The sequence below is a fragment of the Copadichromis virginalis genome, linkage group LG7, assembly GCF_057382275.1.
Source record: "Copadichromis virginalis isolate Kocher_CV1m ecotype Utaka linkage group LG7, C_Virginalis_male_GT1.1, whole genome shotgun sequence".
NCBI lineage: Eukaryota > Metazoa > Chordata > Actinopteri > Cichliformes > Cichlidae > Copadichromis > Copadichromis virginalis.
Genome location: NC_140624.1, coordinates 25,991,048 through 26,012,907, shown reverse-complemented (window position 1 = coordinate 26,012,907; position 21,860 = coordinate 25,991,048). Strand labels below are relative to the sequence as shown.

The following is a 21,860-nucleotide window of genomic DNA, read 5'->3' as shown; positions in this document are numbered from 1 at the left end:
GTGAATGGGTAAGACATTTTCATGTCCTACTCATGTTAATGCACATGTAAAAATATTTTATTTTATACTAATGGCTGGCCCAGTTATGTGAACACATTCCTACAGTCATACTCAAGTCTTTCATCATGTTTAAGTAAAGAAATTCTTTCAACATTTACAGTATAGTTTTTCCCCTTTTTTGTACTAGTAGTACCATAAAATCATATAATCATAATAAAGTACAAATTAAATAGGACCTTGGAATACATGTTAGATGCACAAGAAATAACCTTTTTCTTTACCGAATGTCGTCTTCATTGGCGAACATGATGACAGCGCGGGCATTGGGTGTCTCCACTAAACGGAGGATTATCTTATCAAACTCTCCAGGTCTCGGCTCACGAGGAATTTTCAGAGATTGAGCAATGCACACCCCTCCTGAGAGTGACAGAGGGAGAAAAAACAAATATTTAATAAACAAGACTGAGACTGCTAGGGCTAGCCTCATTTTAACCTTCTGAGGTGGTAATTATTACAAAACAATTCTATTACAGTCTTAAAGTCTACTCATGTATATTCATATAAGGACATGATGTGATTTCTTTTTAACTCTGTCCTGTCTGGCAGCTTTCACAATTAGAATTATGATCTGAATACACTGTTGTTCGTGTGCTACTTTTATCTTTTTAGTTAATCATTTCTTTTCAGTGTTATTTCATTTATTACTTTATATGTGTTGTATGACAATGTGAACAAAATGAAAGAGAAAAGAATAATAATAGGAAGAGGAGAGAAAATATTGGAAAATGTAATAAAATAAAGGAGCACAAACAGAAAAGAATGATGATTCGCCAACTATTGCACCTATACAACCCAAATTTATTTTATCTTGGTCAAATTTTTACTCTGATACTCACATATGACAGCACATGAATCATCACACTTTTATCTGCTGTCAGTGAAACATATGCACCAATGTGATTCTGCATTTCCTTGTATTAATACATCTTAGATTATTTGTGAATCATTTAACATCCCTTGAATCATCCTTAAAATTTGTTTAAAGATTTCTTACATTTAGTTTTTCATGTATGATTTTTAATTTGTTTTTTTACTCTTTCAGTCTGGATACTGCTGCCGGGAAGACCTGGGTCATGAATAAGTCTTCCCGGCATGACAGTGACCCAAAACCCACTGCTAAGGCAACAAGAGAACTGCAATAGAAGAAGCACATTAAGGGCACTGAGTGGCGTAGTCAGTCTCCAGGCCTCAGTCCTATAATAATCTGTGGAGGGAACTGAAGCTTGGAGTTACTTAGTGGCAGCCAAGAAAACAGAACAATATTTTTGATAGATTACTCAGTGATTAATTCCAGCTCAGTAGGGGTGCAATGATCAGCTGCATGTGTGATACTGTGAGATTTATCTACAGCCAAGCAAACAAATATGGAGAATAAATAATTAATTTACTTGAATGTATCAGTTCTTTCAAATCAATATTATCTGTACTTTATATTAAATAAATAGTTGTTTCCCATATCTTCTTAAACAAAGACTTGTTAAACAATTTGAAGAGAGAGGAACAGTGTCACCTGTTAAAGCTAAGCTCAGAGCTGCAGAGAGAAAGGTGGAGATAAAACATTTAAGACCCTGCTGCCATTATCATTAACAACAAGTTGAAAGGGCATTTACTCTTTCTCCCCAGACTGCTTCAATCAGACTAAAACCTCCATTCTTAACTCAGTTCTGCACTACACAGACCCATCAGCACATCAGATTGGAGATGCTGTCTGTAATTTAAGGAATTATGTTTTCGAGGGTTTAAAGGTCATGGTACTGACAGTGTGACTGCAGATGCTCCATCTCACATTTTAGTGAGAGCACATCTTGTCATTCAACTAAAATCTGCTTTTCTTCACACTTGAATAAAATTGAGGATTTGTTAACAACAGTTGTTTTTGTTTCCAATTTGTTCTTTACATGTAATTTGTATTCTTCTGCAATGATAACAACTACAGAAATGTCATTTTAAGTTAAAAGAACTATTCAGCGTGCTGTTCAGTAAAGTTAACTAGTGCTCATTTGAATACAAAAAACAAGAGCTGGTATGAGCATGTAATAATGTTCTCTACGTTGTAAGCTACTAATATTTCAATGTGAAAATTTAGATAAGACACCGATCCTGTTCATAATTTTTATGGACAGGATATCTAGGCGTAACCAAGTGGCGGAAGGCTTTCACTTGGGTGGTCTCAGAATATCATCTATGCTTTTCGCAGATGATGTGGTTCTGTTGGTTTCATCGGGTGATGGCCTCCAGCTCGCCTTGGAACAGTTCGCAGCCGATTGTGAAGCAGTGGGAATGAGAATCAGCACCTCCAAATCTGAGGCCATGGTCCTCAGCCGGAAAAGGGTGGAGTGCCCACTCCGCGTTGGGGACGAGTTCCTGCCCCAAGTGGAGGAGTTTAAGTATCTTGGGATCTTGTTCATGAGTGACGGGAGAAAGGAGCGGGAGATCGACAGACGGATTGTTGCTGCGGCCGTAGCGATGTGGATGCTGTCCCGGTCTGTTGTGATGAAGAGAGAGCTGAGCGTAAAAGCGAAGCTCTCAATTTACCAGTCGATCTACATCTCTACCCCCACCTATGGTCACGAGCTTTGAGTAGTGGCCAAAAGAACGAGATTTCGGATACAAGCGGCAGAAATGAGCTTCCTCTGAAAGGTGGCTGGCCTCTCCCTTAGAGATAGGGTGAGATGTTCGACCATCCGGGACAGGCTCAGAGTAGAGCCGCTGCTGCTCCTTCACATTGAAACGAGCCAGTTGAGGTAGTTCGGGCATCTGACAAGGTTGCCTGCTATGCGCCCCCTGGGTGAAGTGTTCCGGCATGCCACACCCCACCGGGAGGAGGCCTTGGGCAGATCCAGAACACGCTGGAGAAATTATATCTCTCGGCTGGCCTAGGAACGCCTTGGTGTTCCCCCGGACAAGCTGTAGGAGGTGGCTGAGCAAGCCGACCCCGGATAAGTGGAAGAAGATGGATGGATGGATGGACAAAGCGTCTAACATGTGACAACATCGGTTATTCATTACAAGCCCTAATAAAACCTCAGCAAGACTCAAGCTGCAGAATATAGAGGTAACTGCAGAGATGCTATTTTTAATGCCAGGCTTTAGCTTCCCAAAACCTTTTTCTAGTGTTATTAATCGGCCAGCCAAATGCAGCGTATACATGGATGTAAGAATGAACTCACTGAGCACAAGCCATTTATTGAGGTTGACGGTCAACCATACCAAAAAAATAAAGAACAAATTAAAAAAGACTTTCCTAACAGAAACTAAACTGAGCACATCACTAGGAACTAGGACCATAGAAACATGCTTTTAAAAACGTTAACACTGTCTGTGAAGCTAGATTTAAGAAATAAGTCTTTAAAGTTGAAGTAGGGCTCCATGGTGTAAATTTACCTTTACACATGTTTCATGTCTACTTGAAGTCTCTCAAAAACTCAGTTTTCATTATCTCTTCTTTACACTTAAGTATTAATATTCTACTTTATGACAGAATAAAAGGGGGCTCTTTAGATAACACAACACTGAGATCATTGCATCATGTAGTGTTGTACATAACTTTAACTTGGGGTGTTAAACGCAACTGAGCTCCCGTTAAAACCCATCAATCATCTGTCTGTAAAACAATAATGATCCCCTTTAAAATGTTTATAATAACATGGACTTGATGTCTTTACATAGTTTAGATATTTCTACTGAGCTGCACATAAGGCTTTAACACTATACAGTGCATCCAGAAAGTATTCACAATGCTTCACTTGTTCCACATTTTGCCATTTTAGAGCATAATTTGTGTGGTAAATTCAGTTGACTGGATATGATTTGGAAAGTCACGCTACAAGTCATGAAGTCAGACATGATATGTCAGACCATAAAACAAGCCATGAAGTCCAAGAAATTGTCTCTACACCTCTGAGACAGAATTTCATCAAGACACAGATCAGGGGAACCATACAGAAACATTTCTGCAGCACTGAAAGTCTGACTGAGCACAGTGGCCACTATCGCCTGTGAATCTGGAAGAAATGTGGAACAACCAGGACTCTTTCTAACCAATCTGAGCAATTGGGGTAGATTGGGGCATTAGCCAGGGAGATGGCTAAGAACCTGGTGGTCACTCTGACAGAGCTACACTGTTGCTTTGTGAAGAGAAGAGAACCTTCTAGATGGACAAGCCTTTCTATCAATCAGGTTTGTATGGTAGAGTTGCCAAATAGATGCCACTTGTAAAGGGGACATGACAGCCCACCTGGAGTTTGTCAAAAGGCAACCGAACCACTCTAAGGCAATGAAAAACAAAATTCTCTGGTGTGATGAAACAAAGGCTGAACTTTTTGGCCTGAAAACCAAGTGTCATGTCTGGAGGAAACCAGGCACCGCTCATCATCTGGCCAATGCCATCCCTACAGTGAAGCATAATGGTGGTGACAGCATCATGCTGTGGGGATGTTTTTGGCAGCAAGAACTGGTCAGTGTCAAGGGAATAATGAAGCAGTAATGTACAGAGACATCCTTGATGATAACCTGCTCCAGAGTACTCTGGACCTTGGACTGGGGTGACGATTCATCTTCCAGCAGGACATGACCCTAAGACACAGCTAAGATAATAAACGAGTGGCTCCAGGACCACTCTGGAACATCAGCCTGATGGAGCTTTTGAACTTCTACAAAGAAAATAGGAGCGTCGAGGCTATAATTGCTGCAAAAGGTGCTTCAACAAAGCAATGAGCAAAAGCTGTGTTTACTTACCTACATGTTATATTTTTAATTTTTATTAAATTGTATTATTTGCAAGAATATTAATTTCCATTTCCTGCATAACAGGAAGAACTAGTACATTAATTGGGACTACTTTCATTAACCTACAGTTGACGCTGTGAAAAAATAGTAAGTAAAAAATAAACAACAGCATGTGTGTTCATGATGAGAAAAAGAGAATTATTTTATTAATGTCTGAGTTTTGAAAATTATAACTTCAGACATCACTTAAATCTTTTTCATTTTTTGCTGCTCCTTGCATTCTGTGTACTGAAATATGAATTGTGATATGTGAAAAACAACCTACGAATTGTATCTAATATCAGTAGTCACTGTAAACAGTAATTGTATGGAAGAAATATACTAATTGCTATTGCCATAATACGTCTTTACATTACAGCTACTGTGTGTAATATAATATGATGTTGTAAGATGCTCATCAGTGTTGGATTCATAAGAATGTGGAGGCGTTTCACATTATTCTTTACAGACATCAGTAATGAACAGAGGTGACCTTCACTCTCCTGAATCTTTCAATAAACCTCTGAGCTGATTTTATCTCTCAACAAAAGAGAAACCCAAACTCTAACATGAACAGAATATATGTGGCCTGGGCCTTTCATTGCTTCCAGTGTTTTTTATTCACCTCTTTTCTGTATGAAATGGTGAACAAGCTGCATTCATGTAACACTTCTAGTCTAATTATTTGCTTTAAGTTCTTTATACTACAAAGACAATTCACCCATTTATGCGTGCAATTGCTTTTTCTTTAAGGTCATGATGGTGAATTAGGAGCAAGTTTTGGGTTCAGTACCTTTCATAGAATGTGATGCAGCTCTGAACAGTTTAATAATAACAACAGTTTACAATAGCAGCAAAAACAAAGATGAAATGTAACTGACTGTCAACACTTATGCAAAACGCATGTTTTGGATTTATTAGTTATAGTCACACTATCTAATTCTATTACTTAGGATCTTATCAGTACTGATAAGAGCACCAGAAATATGTTAATTAGCACTATATTTTTTTTTAGTATTGTATAGTTACAGCATTATTGAGCTCTTCGTGGTTTACTTAAATGCAAAACGTTTTCCTCAACCCAGTCATTTTTAGAAGTGTATATGTGAATTGTCTGATGTGAGATTTGTGAACTTTTAACCTTTTTCCAATATATAATTCAGGTTATTTGAGGGAGTATGACATTTCAGATTATTTCACAGTCATTAATCATTAGTTAAACTCTGGTTTTCTTCCACAGTGTGTCTTTTGTTGTGTCTTACTCCCGTCAGCCCCAACTGGTCATAGCAGATGGCGGCCCGTCCCTGAGCCTGGTTCTACTGGTGTTAATTTTTCTGTTAAAAGGGTTTTTTTTATACAATATACAATATACAATATATACAATTTATTTAGATACAATCTAAATAAATTGTAATTGAATCAAAATGAACTGCACTGAATAGAATAGAATTGAACTGAACTGTATTGAATACATTACAGTGATGTAGAGTTGCTATGTAAGTAGCAGCTGTCTAGTGCAAACTGATCAGTTTTAATGTGTTGAGAGTGAAATTTCATGTGGCTGTACACACTTTGAAGCTGTGCTGAGTCCAACAGGCATTCACCGTTACATGAACTCCACTGGGGAGTTAGCTTTCAAAATGAGCATGGTACATTAAAAGCTCTGTGCCCTGTCATGCTGCACTGAGATGTTAAATTAGCTGTTGTGATGTTTAACCCTAACCCTGGCAATTGCCCTAATGTGGTATCAGATTCAAAGGCAGTTACAGAGTGAATGTGGTTATGCCTCTTTACATATGAAAATATAAACAAGCCTTTTACTTTGTGATGTTTGTTATGCGCCCGATGAGTTATTGCGCCAGTGACACTGGAAGTTCTAAATAAGCTTCGGTTAGTTCGCCTGAACACTTGTGTGTATTTTTTTCTTCTTTTTTCCCGTTATTGTCTCAGCGAGCAGACAAGATGGTCTGCTCGCTGGAAGCTGTACTGAATGATACACCAGATGCTACACTGTTGCAGGCGAGCTATAGGAACAAATTTAAGGACCCTAATGTTGCATATTATTTAACACATGAGACTTTAAAATGAACTACTCGATCTAAAGTAAACTCTAAATATTACTGAATAAGAAGAACAGACTGTTAGGCAACTGTAGCAGCTTGCTGAGGGGCTGACATACAAACAAGATCCTAATCTCAAGAAACAAGCCAAATGATAGAAACACACTTTCACATTATGATCTGCCATGACAATGTCTGAGTAATATCTGATGGGTTTACATGCCTGAAGAAGCATGTTGCAGTCTTATCAAATGAGCTTCTGTAGAGAATTAATGTCATTGTCTCATCAACTACAGTGTACTCAGTCCTCTTTTCACTTACTGTGTGTGAAAAGACTGTAGAAGACAGTCTTCTACCTACAATATTGTTGACTTCCCTCTCAGGGGGTCAAAGGTCTTAGCATCCAGCTTTATGAGACTGCTAAAAAAGAGCTTTTCTCTATTTCCTAATAATAAAGCATTTTTATTCTTAATCAAAGATACGATATATTATCATGTTATAATAACATTATTTTTGATCAAAATGAGAAATGTAGTTTGAGTAGGTAAAATGACTATTCTAATGGCCCTGTTGTGTGTGTGTGTGTGTGTGTGTGTGTGTGTGTGTGTGTGTGTGTGTGTGTGTGTGTGTGTGTGTGTGTGTGGTGAATGCATAAATGGTGGTTGACAAACACAGAGTTTAAAAGGATAAAAGAAAGTATTCCCCTGGATCTGAATTAAAAAGTGAATGTTATGTGCTAAAGATAAATAGATAAATTAAAGTGGAATCACATAAACTGAATGAAACATTAAGGGAATTATATCTATATGTGATTCAGTGCTTAAATGTGATAGAATTTCTGTGTTAAGAATGAAAAAATTAACTTTTATGGATTAAAGTAGTTCAAAGTTGACATTTTGTCTTAAATCATGCAAGTCAGATTGACAGAGAGAGCATACGAGAGCAGAAAGTGTGAGTGGACATCAGATGATTGGATGTTGATAATGTGATTGGATGTCCCCATGGGTAAGGTTAAAAAGATGTGACAACCAGTGGGAAAGGGAGGTGAACAGGGGATCGACCCAGGCCAACCTGTGAACCTGCAAACTGGTTGTATATCTTTTTAAGAAGAATAAACTGTTTGCTTCGAAAGGAATGTATGAGAAAGTCTCACATATCTTATCTCAGATTTAGTGTGTGACTAGAAAAATGTATAAAAAGGATCAACAGGATCGCCTAGATGAGCACGTGCATAGACTTTCACTGTGTATGCTGTTGCTCCCCTGCAAGTATATAAACACATTAAACTTGCTGCTCATTAAAATTTCTGCTCTGCGTGTCTCACTTTTTAAGAACATTTTTCTGACAGCTATCCTCAACGCTCATTTTTACTGTGTTAGATGGTCAATTCAGAAGGAGTTTGATTTACTTCCACTGAATGCCCATGGGATGCTGCTTTCCTGTTGGGTGATTATCATGGACTTAGAACAAGAGGATGAGTGCATCTTTGGATCCAGTTGTGCTCCTACCTCTCCTCATCAAAGATAAGAAAATGCTCAGCGTTAGCTACATAAGTATAGTTTAAGTGATTTAATTATTGTTTAGTGATTTTTTACTATTTTATTTTCCTTTTGAATTAGTCCTGCAAAATTGCTATGATAAAATTTCCTGTTCCTTAAAGTCTACATTGCTGACATTCACTTTTTCACTCTTTGAGGACCACTAAAGGTAACAGTCCCTTGGGGCCTACGGTATGGACCTCTATAACCAGTCCAGATTAACAAGTGCCACGACTGAGAGGGGGGCTGCCATAACAGCTGTGACTGATGCAATGTGACCTGCAAGGCTACACAGGTTTTCTCATATCAGGGCAGGCAGGGAAGACACCTGGACATCAAGGCAGTCAGGCTGGGCGAGTCCCTTCACCCACATTGGCTCTGCATTACCTGAGAGGGGGTGGCTGTAGCTCAGGTGGTAGAGCAGAGTCCCGTCTGCTCCAGTCTGCATGGGCAAGATGCTCTGATTCATCACATTGTGAACGTTAGGTAGAAAGAGAATAGAAGAAAAAGGGCTTGTGTGAATGAGCAATGTGTAAGGCACTATATAAGAATCAGTCAATTTACCATCTAAGACTTATAGTGTAACAGATTAGGACTTTTCTTTTCTATCAGAGAGCTGAAACAGATTTCTTGTTTAGGGTTGTGGGTACTGCAGACTGACTAAATCAAACCTTGTAGTAAGTTCTTGTACTGTTTAAGTTGCCAACTTCGGGAGCAGAAGAATCCTGATTTGCATTTGTTGACCTCACCACACTATTTATATCCAGACCTGTTAAAATACAGACCTGTGGCCATAGTGTGGATGGATGCATGGATGCAGTTATTCCGTTATTTAATCAGCACTGAAAACTGATTTAGTACTGGAAGGTTTCATTTCTGGTGTCATTAGGATTCTTTTACTTTTTTCAAGTGAAGTGCACCAAAAATAAATATATTCCTCATAAAGGTTTTTCTTAATGCCGTACACCATAATAACATGGGAATGGTTGGTGATATTAAAGTCCTGTTTGTGGCACATTAGTATATGCGAGGGGGCAAACTCCTCAAGATGGGTGGTGACCATGGTGGCCATTTAGAAGTCGGCCATCTTGGATACAACTTTTGTTTTTTCAATAGGAAGAGGGCCATGTGACACATCAAACTTATTGGTAATGTCACAAGAAAAACAATGGTGTTCTTGGTTTCAACGTAACTTTATTCTTTCATGAGTTATTTACAAGTTTCTGACCACTTATAAAATGTGTTCAATGTGCTGCCCATTGTGTTGGATTGTCAATGCAACCCTCTTCTCCCACTCTTCACACACTGTTTCTCTTTGTTCACAGCCATTGACATGTCGAAGAGGTTAACACGTGAGGAGCGAAATTGTGTTGATATCTGGTGAACGCAGTAACTGGGTCATTGCAGCAGATTTCAATGCAAGACACCCTACGAGACCACCCATCTCCCACGCTACAGTTAGCAAACTGCTTGCTAAGTTTCGTGAAACTGGTTCAGTGTTGGATTTGCCAAAATGTGGATGCAAGAAAACTGTCACTAATGAAGAAACATCAGTGGCTGTCCTAGCTTCATTCAGCAAGAGCCCACAGCGTAGCACTCGCCGCATGTCACTGGAGAGGGGCATTAGTCCAACATCCCTTCAGCAGATATTAGCTACTCACAAATGGCACCCTTACAAACTCCAGCTACTGCAGCATCTCAATGAGGATGACCCAGATCGGCGCACAGAATCTGCAGAATGGGCAAAACAAAAATTGGAACAGGACCCTCAGTTCACGCAGAAGATTTTGTTCAGCGATGAGGCAAACTTTTATGTGAATGGTGGAGTTAACAAACAAAACCAGCGCTATTGGTCTGACACTAACCCACATTGGATGGATCCCTCCAAGACTGTTGGAACAACAAAAGTGATGGTTTGGTGTGGTATATGGGGTACAATGATAGTGGGTCCATTCTTCATCAATGGAAACCTCAAGGCCACTGGATATTTGATATTGCTACATGATGATGTGTTTCCCTCTTTATGCACTGAAGCTGGCACGTTCCCTGAGTTTTCCCAGCAAGATGGTGCACCACCACATTATGGGTGCCCGGTCCGAGCATTCCTAGATGAACAGTTTCCTGGAAAGTGGATTGGTCGTCGTGGGCCAGTTGAATGGCCCCCAACGTCTCCCGATCTGACCCCCTTAGACTTTTATCTTTGGGGTCATCTGAAGGCAATTGTTTATGGTGTGAAGATACGAGATGTGGAGCACCTGAAACTACGGATACTGGATCCCTGTGCTGGCATTTCTCCTGCGGTGTTGCTATCAGTGTGTGAAGAGTGGGAGAAGAGGGGTTGCATTGACAATCCAACACAATGGGCAGCACATTGAACACATTTTATAAGTGGTCAGAAACTTGTAAATAACTCATGAAAGAATAAAGTTACGTTGAAACCAAGCACACCATTGTTTTTCTTGTGACATTACCAATAAGTTTGATGTGTCACATGGCCCTCTTCCTATTGAAAAAACAAAAGTTGTATCCAAGATGGCCGACTTCTAAATGGCCACCATGGTCACCACCCATCTTGAGGAGTTTGCCCCCTCGCATATACTAATGTGCCACAAACAGGACTTTAATATCACCAACCATTCCCATGTTATTACGGTGTATCTATATAAATGGCCCACCCTGTATGTCAGAGACTGTGACACTTATGTTTAGTCCTCAAGTCTCATATGCCAGGCTTTTGAAATTTAATGAATTTATGATTCCTTTCGGGTTCAAAAGTCATTTCAAATGGAGTTTTGTTCCTTATTTCTTTTGTAATAAAGGTAATATAGGTTGTATCATATTTATATATATTGCTTACTGTTTCCCCAGTGACTGTTGTACAGTATATGCTGAGCCCATTGTCTGAGTATTCTGGACGGAGTCATATATAAGTCTGGGTTCTATTATTAAACTATTCTTACGTGTTTTTTTTTACATTGTTGTTCATTCTTAAGGGTTTATTTTCTAACCTTTTTATATGAATCCTCTGGTCTTAGTTTTAGTTGCTCTGTCTTTCAGGTTGTATTTGGCTAGTTTTGCTTAGTTTCCATTCGGTTCTCGTGTCACATCTGCTTTGGCTTTCAGTGATCGCTCGTGTCAAGTTAATCTTGTTCCCCCATTTAGATGTTTAATTTCCAATTTATTCTATTAGTGGTTTGTTATTCTGTATCTTCTCTAGCTTATGTTCATGTCCCTCCCATTATTGATTCCCTGATTCTCCTCAGCTGTGAATTAATCTCCCTGCACTTCTTCCCTCATTACCACTTGTATATATTGTCTCAGTCTTCCTCTGTCATGTTGTCAAGGGAAGACTTAGCTCTGTTTTCCCAGTATTATGTTTCTAGTGTTCTCTCTATATTCAGCAGCTTCGCTCTCAGTTATTCTCTGGTTTTGGTACTTTGCTTATCTCATGTTCACGATAATCAGCTCATAAGTTATAAGGTTTTCATGTAACATGCATGACTGAGTAAATGGGTTAAATGCAGAGAGGAATTTCCCCATGGGGATCAATAAAGTATACATAACAGAACTAATTAGAAATTCATTTAAGCCATTTGTTAATATTCAATTCGATTTGATTTATATAGAGCCAATTTACAACAACAGTAACCTTAAGGTGCTTTGTACTTGAAGGTAAAGACCCTGCAATTATAAGCTTACAACACCTGTTATTCTCAGGCAGTCTCCCATCCAAGTACCAACCCTTTCCCAGTGGGATTAATACAATTTTTAATTGTGTCTGAGGAAAGCATACGTTTAAAGGCAGTAATATTAATGATAATAATAGCAACAACAACAACAACAAGTTACGACTAAACGGAAGTGTCTTAGATGGAAAAAGTATTTTGCTGTTTTTAAAAAACAAACTGTAAAAAAAAGTTTTTAAAAAGAGTATTAAACGGCAACACCAACAGACTGTAAAATCCAAACAGTATACTTCTGTAGTAGAAACTGAATTACTGCTAATAAAGAGAACATAATCAAGAAAAGTCAAGAAACAGTACATAATCACATACATACATCACAAGCAAGTAACATAAAATATATTTCTGTCTATAGAAAAATACCAATTTGCTTTTTTGATATTTACTTTACAATGTGTATATTACACATTTCACCATTCAGAAATTCACATCCTGTTTTCAATAAAAATAAGTACGGTTTATATTTGTCAAAGTGTTTTAAGTTCAAGTTAAAACATGAACAAAACTAAGCCAATCACATAAAAGCACATAAAAGGGAACCAGGAAACTACTAAGAAAACTAAACTGGAAAAATGTGAAACTAGAGATGCTAGAAAACAGTAACACCAGAGCCAAATGACACGGAGGGAAAGTGACGAATCCTCATGATACAGATGAGAGGGTGAAGTGGAAACACAGCTGGAGCAAACAAGACAAAACGAGACGGGGGAAGCAAAACTAAACATAATGCACACGGGACAAAAGACTATCACAATAAAACAGGAAACAGACTGAGACCAGCCACAGGAAACAAGGGAAACACATACTGAGACTCAGACTGACTAAATACAGGGAAGGGAGGAAGGAGACAGAGACAAGAGTTGGAAGAGATCGAGGGACAGAGAGGGAGACAGAGGCAGAGAGAGAGCGAATGGGTGAGAGACAGAGACAGAGAGTGACACCAAATTTGACATTCATTAACAGACACAATAGACTACATACTGGGGACACAGGGGAGGACACAGCAAGGACAGAGTGAGACAGACTGGACACATAAGGAAAGAGAATAAACCAGAACTAAGAACTACAATCATAACAAAACTCAGCGGCTCTCCAAAGTGAACATTAGCATCTCATTAACCCTCAAGAACTGAACAACAGACTAGGCAAACTCAAAAACCTGGGACAAAGACCCAGGCCAATGAAACTAAACTAATACACTAAGGAGCCAATCATCCCCAGTTCTTAACTTTCAGGGTTGGCAGGTGGACTGCCAGAGCTAAAAATGTTTCTTCAACCATCTAAAATTTCATTGGTACATGTTTGGCAACAGACTCAGATGTTAAAAAACATATTGGAGATGGGATTTCACAATGAGGCATCCCAGTTTATTACTCAGCATGGATCAGATGCAGTCAAACCCAGAAGGTTTGGACCAGAACTTCACATATTTATAAAAGAGAAGACAAAAATGAATTGGTCAAAAATGGGACACTTTCATTTGCAGTATGAAAGGTTTTTTAGCCTCACTTTGGGTTTGTTGTTCACAGAAACAGAAATTTTGGCACAAGCTTGGCTCTGTCTCATGTATCCGCATTAAAAAAAACCCAGCTTACAGTGCTATTTATAGCCTTTGAATAAAGTCTAAAGTGGCCTCATTTGCCAAAATTTCATAAAGTGGGCACCATGTCTTTAAAATGCAAATGAGGATAAAAGAAGAGTGTCTCAGTTGCAGGAATCATTTAAACAGAGCTTGTCTTGCAATGGTTAAGCTTGTGGGGTGTTTGCAGTCACTGCAGGATGTGTAGGAGACAGACAGGGCATCATCAGAAGTCTTTTAGACACTATATGTTTAGCTTTTGATGCTACTGTTAGGTGCTCAAAAGACCAACGGCATATTTCGCTGATGTGATCAAAATGTTTTGACATGTCAGAAATATAACAGAGAAATCTGTTCTAAGTACATTGGTTGGTGAAAATAGAGCATAACTAGGTGGCTTTCAGCATTCTTTGCATTCAGTTGGCAAATATCAGCAAGCAGCTTCATTCTATATCACACTTATTCAGTGAAATAAAATAATAACAGTTGTCAGTGATGCCTGCTCTGTTCTGTCTTGGGTCTCTTGGGGGTCCCAGAACAGAGCCATAGTACCAAATAAATGAAAATAACTGAAGATAGAATCTGCAGATGGTTACTGACTGAAATTAAGTTAACCTTTTCACACAAAATGGGTTTTTTTGTACAGATATAGACAAAACGTGCTTTGGAATTAATCTGCAATCATTATTATACCAAGACAAATCTAGGAAAAGCTCTCACATGACATCTTGCAAATTTTGGATTTGTCAAACACTGTTCATCCCTCAGTTTAACTTTTCTATAGGTTTCAGTTTCACCGAAAAACTTCATCATACTATAACTAGTTTAGCAAATGACGAGTATGCTGATAGACCATATGGCTGCCAACTCTGGTTGCGCTTTGCAGTTTGCCTCCACATCTGTCTCCAAACAAAATGAAGGAAATGAATTAATGGGAAAAAACCATTAGACTCTCAGCCTTTTCCTAAAAGGAGTAGTATGTGTACCAGGATACTAAAGAAATTCAGTGGAAAATAACTAACAAACCCACAGTGAGTGAGTATTTAGACAAGATGGCGCCGAGTATGGCAGCCTCGTCGCGAGCTCCCCCAAGCAACGGCTTTCTTCTGTGTTTAATTTTACTTTTCCTTTATTTTTTCACGAGCAGCACTTGTCTCCTTGTGTACGACCGACAAACCTTACTGGACATAAAAGACGGTCTTTCTTATAACTTTCCGGAGTTCAAGTTTTGCAACACGGACGCTCCGTTTGCAGACCCCCCATTCCAGAGGTGGGACCAAGTCATTGTTTTGCAAGTCTCAAGTAAGTCTCAAGTCTTTATCCTCAAGTCTCAAGTCAAGTCTCAAGTAATGTCAGGCAAGTCAGAGTCGAGTCTCAAGTCACTGGTGTAAAAGTCCGAGTCAAGTCACAAGTCTGAAACTTTGAATTTCAAGTCCTTTCGAGTCTTTAAAAAAAAAATGAAAAAAAGCATGTTGCAGTTTTATGCTAAATGTAAATATTAGACCATGTAATTTTAAAATCGGTGTTTTTCTCAACACATGACAAAATAGTGAACTTAGAAAATATACACAAATTGTGAAATTGCACCTCTTTAAAATGCAGCTCAATTAAACTTAGCTCCAAGAATAATTTTCACCGACAGTTCTGAGATAAGCTGCATGTTATTCTTGGATGCGGTTGTAGGACCAGCTTTAAAATCGCATGACAAAAATATCATACACATTAAAAAAAAACTGCATCACCAACGTAGCCTGGAAAACATTTGCTAGTTAGATGAAGTCAGCTATCTCATTGTAGCATATTTATATGCATATTTATAATTATACGGTTCTTGGAGTGAGTGCATACGATCATGAAGTTTAGTAACTTCCGGTCACTGCAACAAGCCCAGGTACAGTTTACCGACGGATGGGTGCAGGACCTTGAAATGCACCGTGTAGAAAGTAAAGACCATCGTATCATAAGTTTACCAGTCTCACAAATCGTCGTCATAAATACACATTCGTTAACCGTTTATTAATAGGACCTTTGAGCTCAACGGTAATTAATTAGTAGTGGAAATAATTTCTGGTAGCATCACAGAAATGTAGCAGTGACAATAATACTGTAATCGCACTGGGCAATTAGTGATACAAAACAACTGTTTTATCCTGTGAATAAAAGTATATGTTTTTGTCAATGTACCATAATAACAGAGGCGAAACGCAATATTGTGTCAGGACAATTCACTATTTATGCACAATAAATAAAGGAGCATAGCGCGACAATTTCTGTTCAGCGCCAGACTTGCTTGTAACCTATATCACTAATTATGTTAAGAAAAATGACGTATTAACTACTAAAAAACACTGACCTTCGTGTAAATGCTTGGAGCAGACTAACCTGTGAGCTGGAGTGTTCTGGGACGTTATATTTGATCTTTGAATGGCTGCAATCCAGTCGCCTCTTTGTTACTTCGGAAACATGGCTTGAACAATTTCTCTTCAACGACGTAATCCGATAACAACCGATCTCTTTACCCGTCGGCTTCCCGTGGCTGTCATGCGACCGGCTATTGCAGTTAATAATACAACGGCTTCTTGACATTTTTGTGTTTCTTTTTATCGCTGTATAACTGATTTCAATTGAAAGCCTGCGTGCGCTAGTACCGCTTGCCACGAGTTCCCAGAATCCTTTGCGGTTCTACCCGTGAATGACGTCACATTTTCAATCTCTATATAATATGCATGTTAAATTTTATATTTGGGGTGAAATATCAAGTCTTTTCAAGTAAACCGGTTCAAGTCCAATTCAAGTCCCAAGTCATTGGTGTAAAAGTCCAAGTCAAGTCACAAGTCTTAGAACATTTTTTCAAGTCAAGTCTAAAGTCATAAAATTAATGACTCGAGTCTGACTCGAGTCCAAGTCATGTGACTCGAGTCCACACCTCTGCCCCATTCATCTCACCTGAGACGCTTTGTTCTCTGGCCCTGGAGGCCGCAAACGCCGACGCAGAGGGAGAAGATCTGGCGTTCTGGTTCGACTGAGACGGCGCACTTACAGACCACCGTTACCCAGTTTATTACTGGCTAATGTGCAGTCTCTGGAGAACAAGCTGTGCGAGCTTCGGGCACGGATCTCATTCCAGCGAGAGATGCGAGACTGCTGCGTGATCTGCCTCACAGAAACCTGGCTATCGGACAAAGTACCGGACTCCGCAATACAACTACCGGGGTTCTCCGTGCACCGCGCGGACAGGTCACAGGATCTTACTGGGAAAAGCAGAGGCGGTGGTGTGTGTTTCATGATCAACAACAGCTGGTGTGATTATGCGAACGTGCACCCGGTCAAATCCTTCTGCTCACCGGACCTGGAGTACCTGATGATTAAGTGCCGGCCATTCTGGCTACCGAGGGAATTTACAGCAGTGATTATTACGGCTGTTTACATACCCCCACAAGCCGACACTGACCGTGCACTCAGGGAACTGTACAGCGCGATCAGCAGCGAGGAAACCGCACACCCAGAGGCAGCGTTTATCACAGCCGGAGACTTTAATAAGGGAAACCTGAAGAAAGTCTCACCAAAACTCCATCAACACATCCTTTTAACACACGTGGAAACCGGCTACTCGACCACTGCTACACCTCTTTCCGGGATGCGTACAAAGCCCTCCCCCGCGCCCCATTCGGCCAATCAGATCACTGCTCCATCCTGCTCCTGCCCGCCTACAGGCAGAAGCTGAAACAGGAAGCTCCAACCCGGAGGGCGGTGCACTGTTGGACGGACCAATCGGAGTCTGCGCTGCGGGACTGTTTTGATCACGCGGACTGGGAAATGTTTCACGTGGCCGCCAGAGACATTGATGAGTACACAGACTCAGTCTGTGGATTTATCAGGAAATGCGTGGAAGATGTCGTCCCATCCAGAACAGTTAAATCCTTCCCAAATCAAAAACCCTGGATTAACGGAGATGTTCGCGCGGCACGGAACACCGCCTTTGCCTCCGCGAACACATCGGACTACAAACACGCACATTACCAACTCCGGAAGACGATCAAAGCAGCCAAACGTGAGTACAGGGACAGGGTGGAGCAACAGTTTGACAACCCTCGGAGTATGTGGCAGGGACTAAACACGATCACAGACTTTAGAGGGAAAACCAGCACACCAGCAGACCACGGCCTCTCTGTGTGAGGATCTAAATGTATTCTACGCTAGATTCGACGCAGCGAACACCATGAGACCGGACAGTGTGCGCACCGCGGATGACGTCAGTGCGCACACTGTGTCTGAGGAGGATGTGCGGAAGTGCTTCAGGAAGGTGAACGCGCGCAAAGCTACTTGTCCGGACGGGATTCCCGGCCGCGTCCTCAAGTCATGCGCGGCTCAGCTGGCTGGAGTGTTCACACACATCTTCAACCTTTCCCTCTCTCTGTCTGTAGTCCCAGCCTGCTTCAAAATGGCCACCATCGTCCCTGTACCCAAATCCTCCACCATCTCCTCATTGAACGACTGGCGACCTGTAGCCCTGACCCCCATCGTAAGCAAATGCTTCGAGAAGCTGGTCAGGGACTTCATCTGCTCTGCACTACCCGACTCACTGGACCCTCTACAGTTTGCATACCGCCACAACAGGTCCACTGATGATGCCATAGCCCTGACACTACACACTGCCCTGTCACACCTGGAGAAGAGAGACACGTATGTGAGAATGCTGTTTGTAGATTACAGCTCAGCATTCAATACCATCGTTCCCTCGAAGCTGGACAGGAAACTGCAGGATCTAGGACTGAGCAGCTCCCTCTGCAGCTGGATCCTTAGCTTCCTGTCTGACAGACGCCAGGTGGTCAGACTGGGCAGCATCACCTCATCCCCCATCACACTGAACACTGGTGCTCCACAGGGGTGTGTACTGAGCCCTCTCCTATACTCACTCTACACCTACAACTGCACAGCCACTAACAGCTCCAACATCATTGTGAAGTTTGCGGACGACACTACAGTGGTGGGTCTTATCACCAACGGTGATGAGACGGCTTACAGGGAGGAGGTCAGCGCCCTGACCCACTGGTGTCAAGACAACCATCTCACCCTCAACGTCGCAAAGACAAAGGAGTTGATAGTGGACTTCCGGAGGTGCAGAGAAGTACACACCCCCATCACCATCAACGGCGCTGCTGTGGAGAGAGTGAGCAGCTTCCGGTTCCTTGGAGTACATCTGGCTGAGGATCTTACGTGGTCAGTACACACAAACAAAACAGTGAAGAAGGCGCAGCAGCGCCTCTTCTTTCTCAGGAGACTGAAAAGATTCAGCATGAGCCCCCGCATCCTCAGGACCTTCTATCACTGTGCCATTGAGAGCATCCTCACTGGATGCATCACCACCTGGTATGGCAACAGCACCGCCTACAACTGCAAAGCTCTCCAGAGAGTAGTGCGGTGCTCTGAACGGATAATTGGAGGTGAGCTTCCCTCCCTCCAAGACATCTACAGGAAGCGCTGCCTGAGGAAAGCGGGGAGGATCATCAAGGACTCCAGTCACCCCAGCCATAAACTGTTCAGACTGCTTCCATCAGGAAGGAGGTTCTGCAGCATCCGGTCCCGTACCAGCAGACTGAGAGACAGCTTTTTCCACCAGGCCATCAGACTGCTGAACACGTCATAGACACCTCAGCTTCACTACTGGAACTTTAACATTATGCACTCCACACTGTATATAAATGCCACTTGTTTTGCACATGTCTCACTCTGTATATTTTATATATTTTATTATTATTATTATTATTATTATTTTATTTTTATTTTTTTTACTATTTAATTTGTAAAAATGTGTATACACACACACACACACACACACACACACACACACACACACAAGTAGGAAAATATTTAGTATACACATCCAGAAATGCATACACTATTATATATTGTACATATATTTATTAGTTTCAGGTTGGCCATTCTTGTATTTTGCTCGTTTGTGTTGTTGTGTTTGCACATCTCTGTTGCTTGTGGGGCTCGCACACAAGAATTTCACTCGCATGTGCTGTGCCAGTGTGCCTGCACATGTGATGTGACAATAAAAGTGATTTGATTTGATTTGATTTGAGGTGGCTTGCAGAGATGGCGAGATCCTTTCTTGTGAGGGAAATGTGTTCAAAATATGTTCACTTAGGTTTCTGTCTGCTTCAACCAGCTCTGATGATTAAGACAAGAAGCAGCAGTTACTGAATCAAATGGAAACAGACATAGAAAATAAAGGCCGTGGTAATAATAATAACAAAATACCTTGTACCTAGGCTCCTGTGGAGGTAAGGTGAGTAACATAGTCCTGATGACATTACAGGGATAGAATAACACTATGAGTGCTCAGTAAGAGGACAAAAATAAAGTCCATAAAGAATACTGTATGAGATCTTTTGCCCAGTTTAAAACTCTTTACATCCATCAGATCACCAGTGAACCTGGGTATGGTTAGGTTGCATTATAACTACATGCTAAACAACTGTGGTTTCAGACATTAGGAACTGTTACCTATCAAGTTTCTTATTTGCATTGTGGCCTTCACATCCTTCTGATTTCTATTTAATTATGCTTCAATACTGTGCAAAAGTTTTGAGCCACCCATTAGTTATTTATATTCTGCTACCACAAAGATGCAGTAGTTTCTTGAAACTAGACTATAAAGAGACAGATTCAACATATTTCTCCTATATCAGCTTCCCTTTACTGGCTCTCTGATTAATCAAGAATCTAATTTAAAATACTTCTCACCACATACAAGGTCTTCAATCAGGTCCCATCTTATCTTAAAGACCTTATATAACTGTATGGTCTGATGGTTGGGGTTACTATGTGGTATTGTAGGGTCTTTACCTTACAATATTAAGTTCCTTGAGGAAAATCTTGTTTCAATATAAATAAAACTGAACTGAATTAAAACAACAATACATGGAAAAACAGTAAATACAACAGGGCAAAAACAGGGTTTGTACAGTTCTAACTAAGTTCGAAAGTCAGTATTCGCTGACCACCGTTATTCTTCATCATCGTCAGCCTGAATTTTCTTGTGCAGGCTTTCTGGTAATTTCTTTACTTTAGTCTATTCAGTTGTTCCACTGTGTGTGTTTTTCTATCCAGGTATGCTTTTTCTGCAATTGTGGTTGGCATCACTGTCATGCTCAAAACGAAGCTGCCTTTTGTCTGTTAGGTGTTTTCCAGATGGTATTTCATGGTGGATCAAAATCTATTGGAATCACAAACGCAGAAAAGTACCATCAGTTTGGGCAGTTATCAACACCACTGGCTGAAATGCAGCCCCGAACCACAACAGAGCCTTTGTTATGTTACAGATAGCTGTAGACACCTACTGCTGCTCTCATCAGTCTCTTTTGTACATACTGAAAACAATTTGAACCAAAAACCTCAAGTTTGCATTTGTCACTCCAGAAGACCTACTGCCGCTACTTTTCACTCCAGAAAAATGTCATTTGACATAACTATGCCTTATCTCACTGTGTCCCTTCCTGAAGAATGGCTTCCACTGAGGCCTTTTCTGATTAGATTTTGGTAAACAGCAGATGTGTCTTGGTTCAAGCTGGATTTTCTAGGTCGGCCACTGCCAGAAGGCTAGTAATAATAAAGTGGCAAAAGTTACCGTTTAAAATTGGCTCTTTGCTAAATTGTCTGACATGTATAGATGTGACACCACTTCAGCCCTTGAGTTCAGTAAATTTTTATGCTTGAATAATTCATAGGTCAGTGGTAAGTGGCTTAAGATAAACAACAAACAAAAAGAAAATGTTTTCCTTTGAAAATGACTGTGGACAAGGACAAGACTAAAAACCAGAAAAGCTGGCAAGGTGTGCATTTAGTATATTACTTTAGTTCAATATCTAACCTTATACAGTGGTAGGCTTGAGGATTAGTTAGCAGTAGTCTATAAAATGCTGCCAGTTAATGTTACAGATTGCTGCTAGAGCTAACCTATGCTTCGTTCATCATATCATTTTATTTTATTTTGTCATGTTTGTGTATTCTTCAGTATTGGTGAATAAATCGGCTGGTCTACACCTCACCTCTGTCTCCTGTCATCTACTTTAATCCATTTGCTATTGTTCATCGACATCCT

At 40.4% G+C, this 21,860-nt stretch overlaps 1 protein-coding gene and 1 pseudogene across 2 annotated transcripts in view; one reads left to right on the top strand and one right to left on the bottom strand.

The window, feature by feature from the left end:
- Positions 1-21,860, bottom strand: part of LOC146705126 (metabotropic glutamate receptor 8-like) — a 146,498-nt gene that overhangs the window by 31,304 nt on the left and 93,334 nt on the right. For both annotated transcript variants that reach the window (XM_085462713.1, XM_085462714.1), the window contains exon 4: positions 282-417. In XM_085462713.1, coding sequence (XP_085318839.1) covers positions 282-417 — 136 coding nt within the window. The remainder of the gene's footprint in view (positions 1-281; positions 418-21,860) is intronic.
- On the top strand, positions 2,467-4,608 carry LOC146705128 (uncharacterized; annotated as a pseudogene).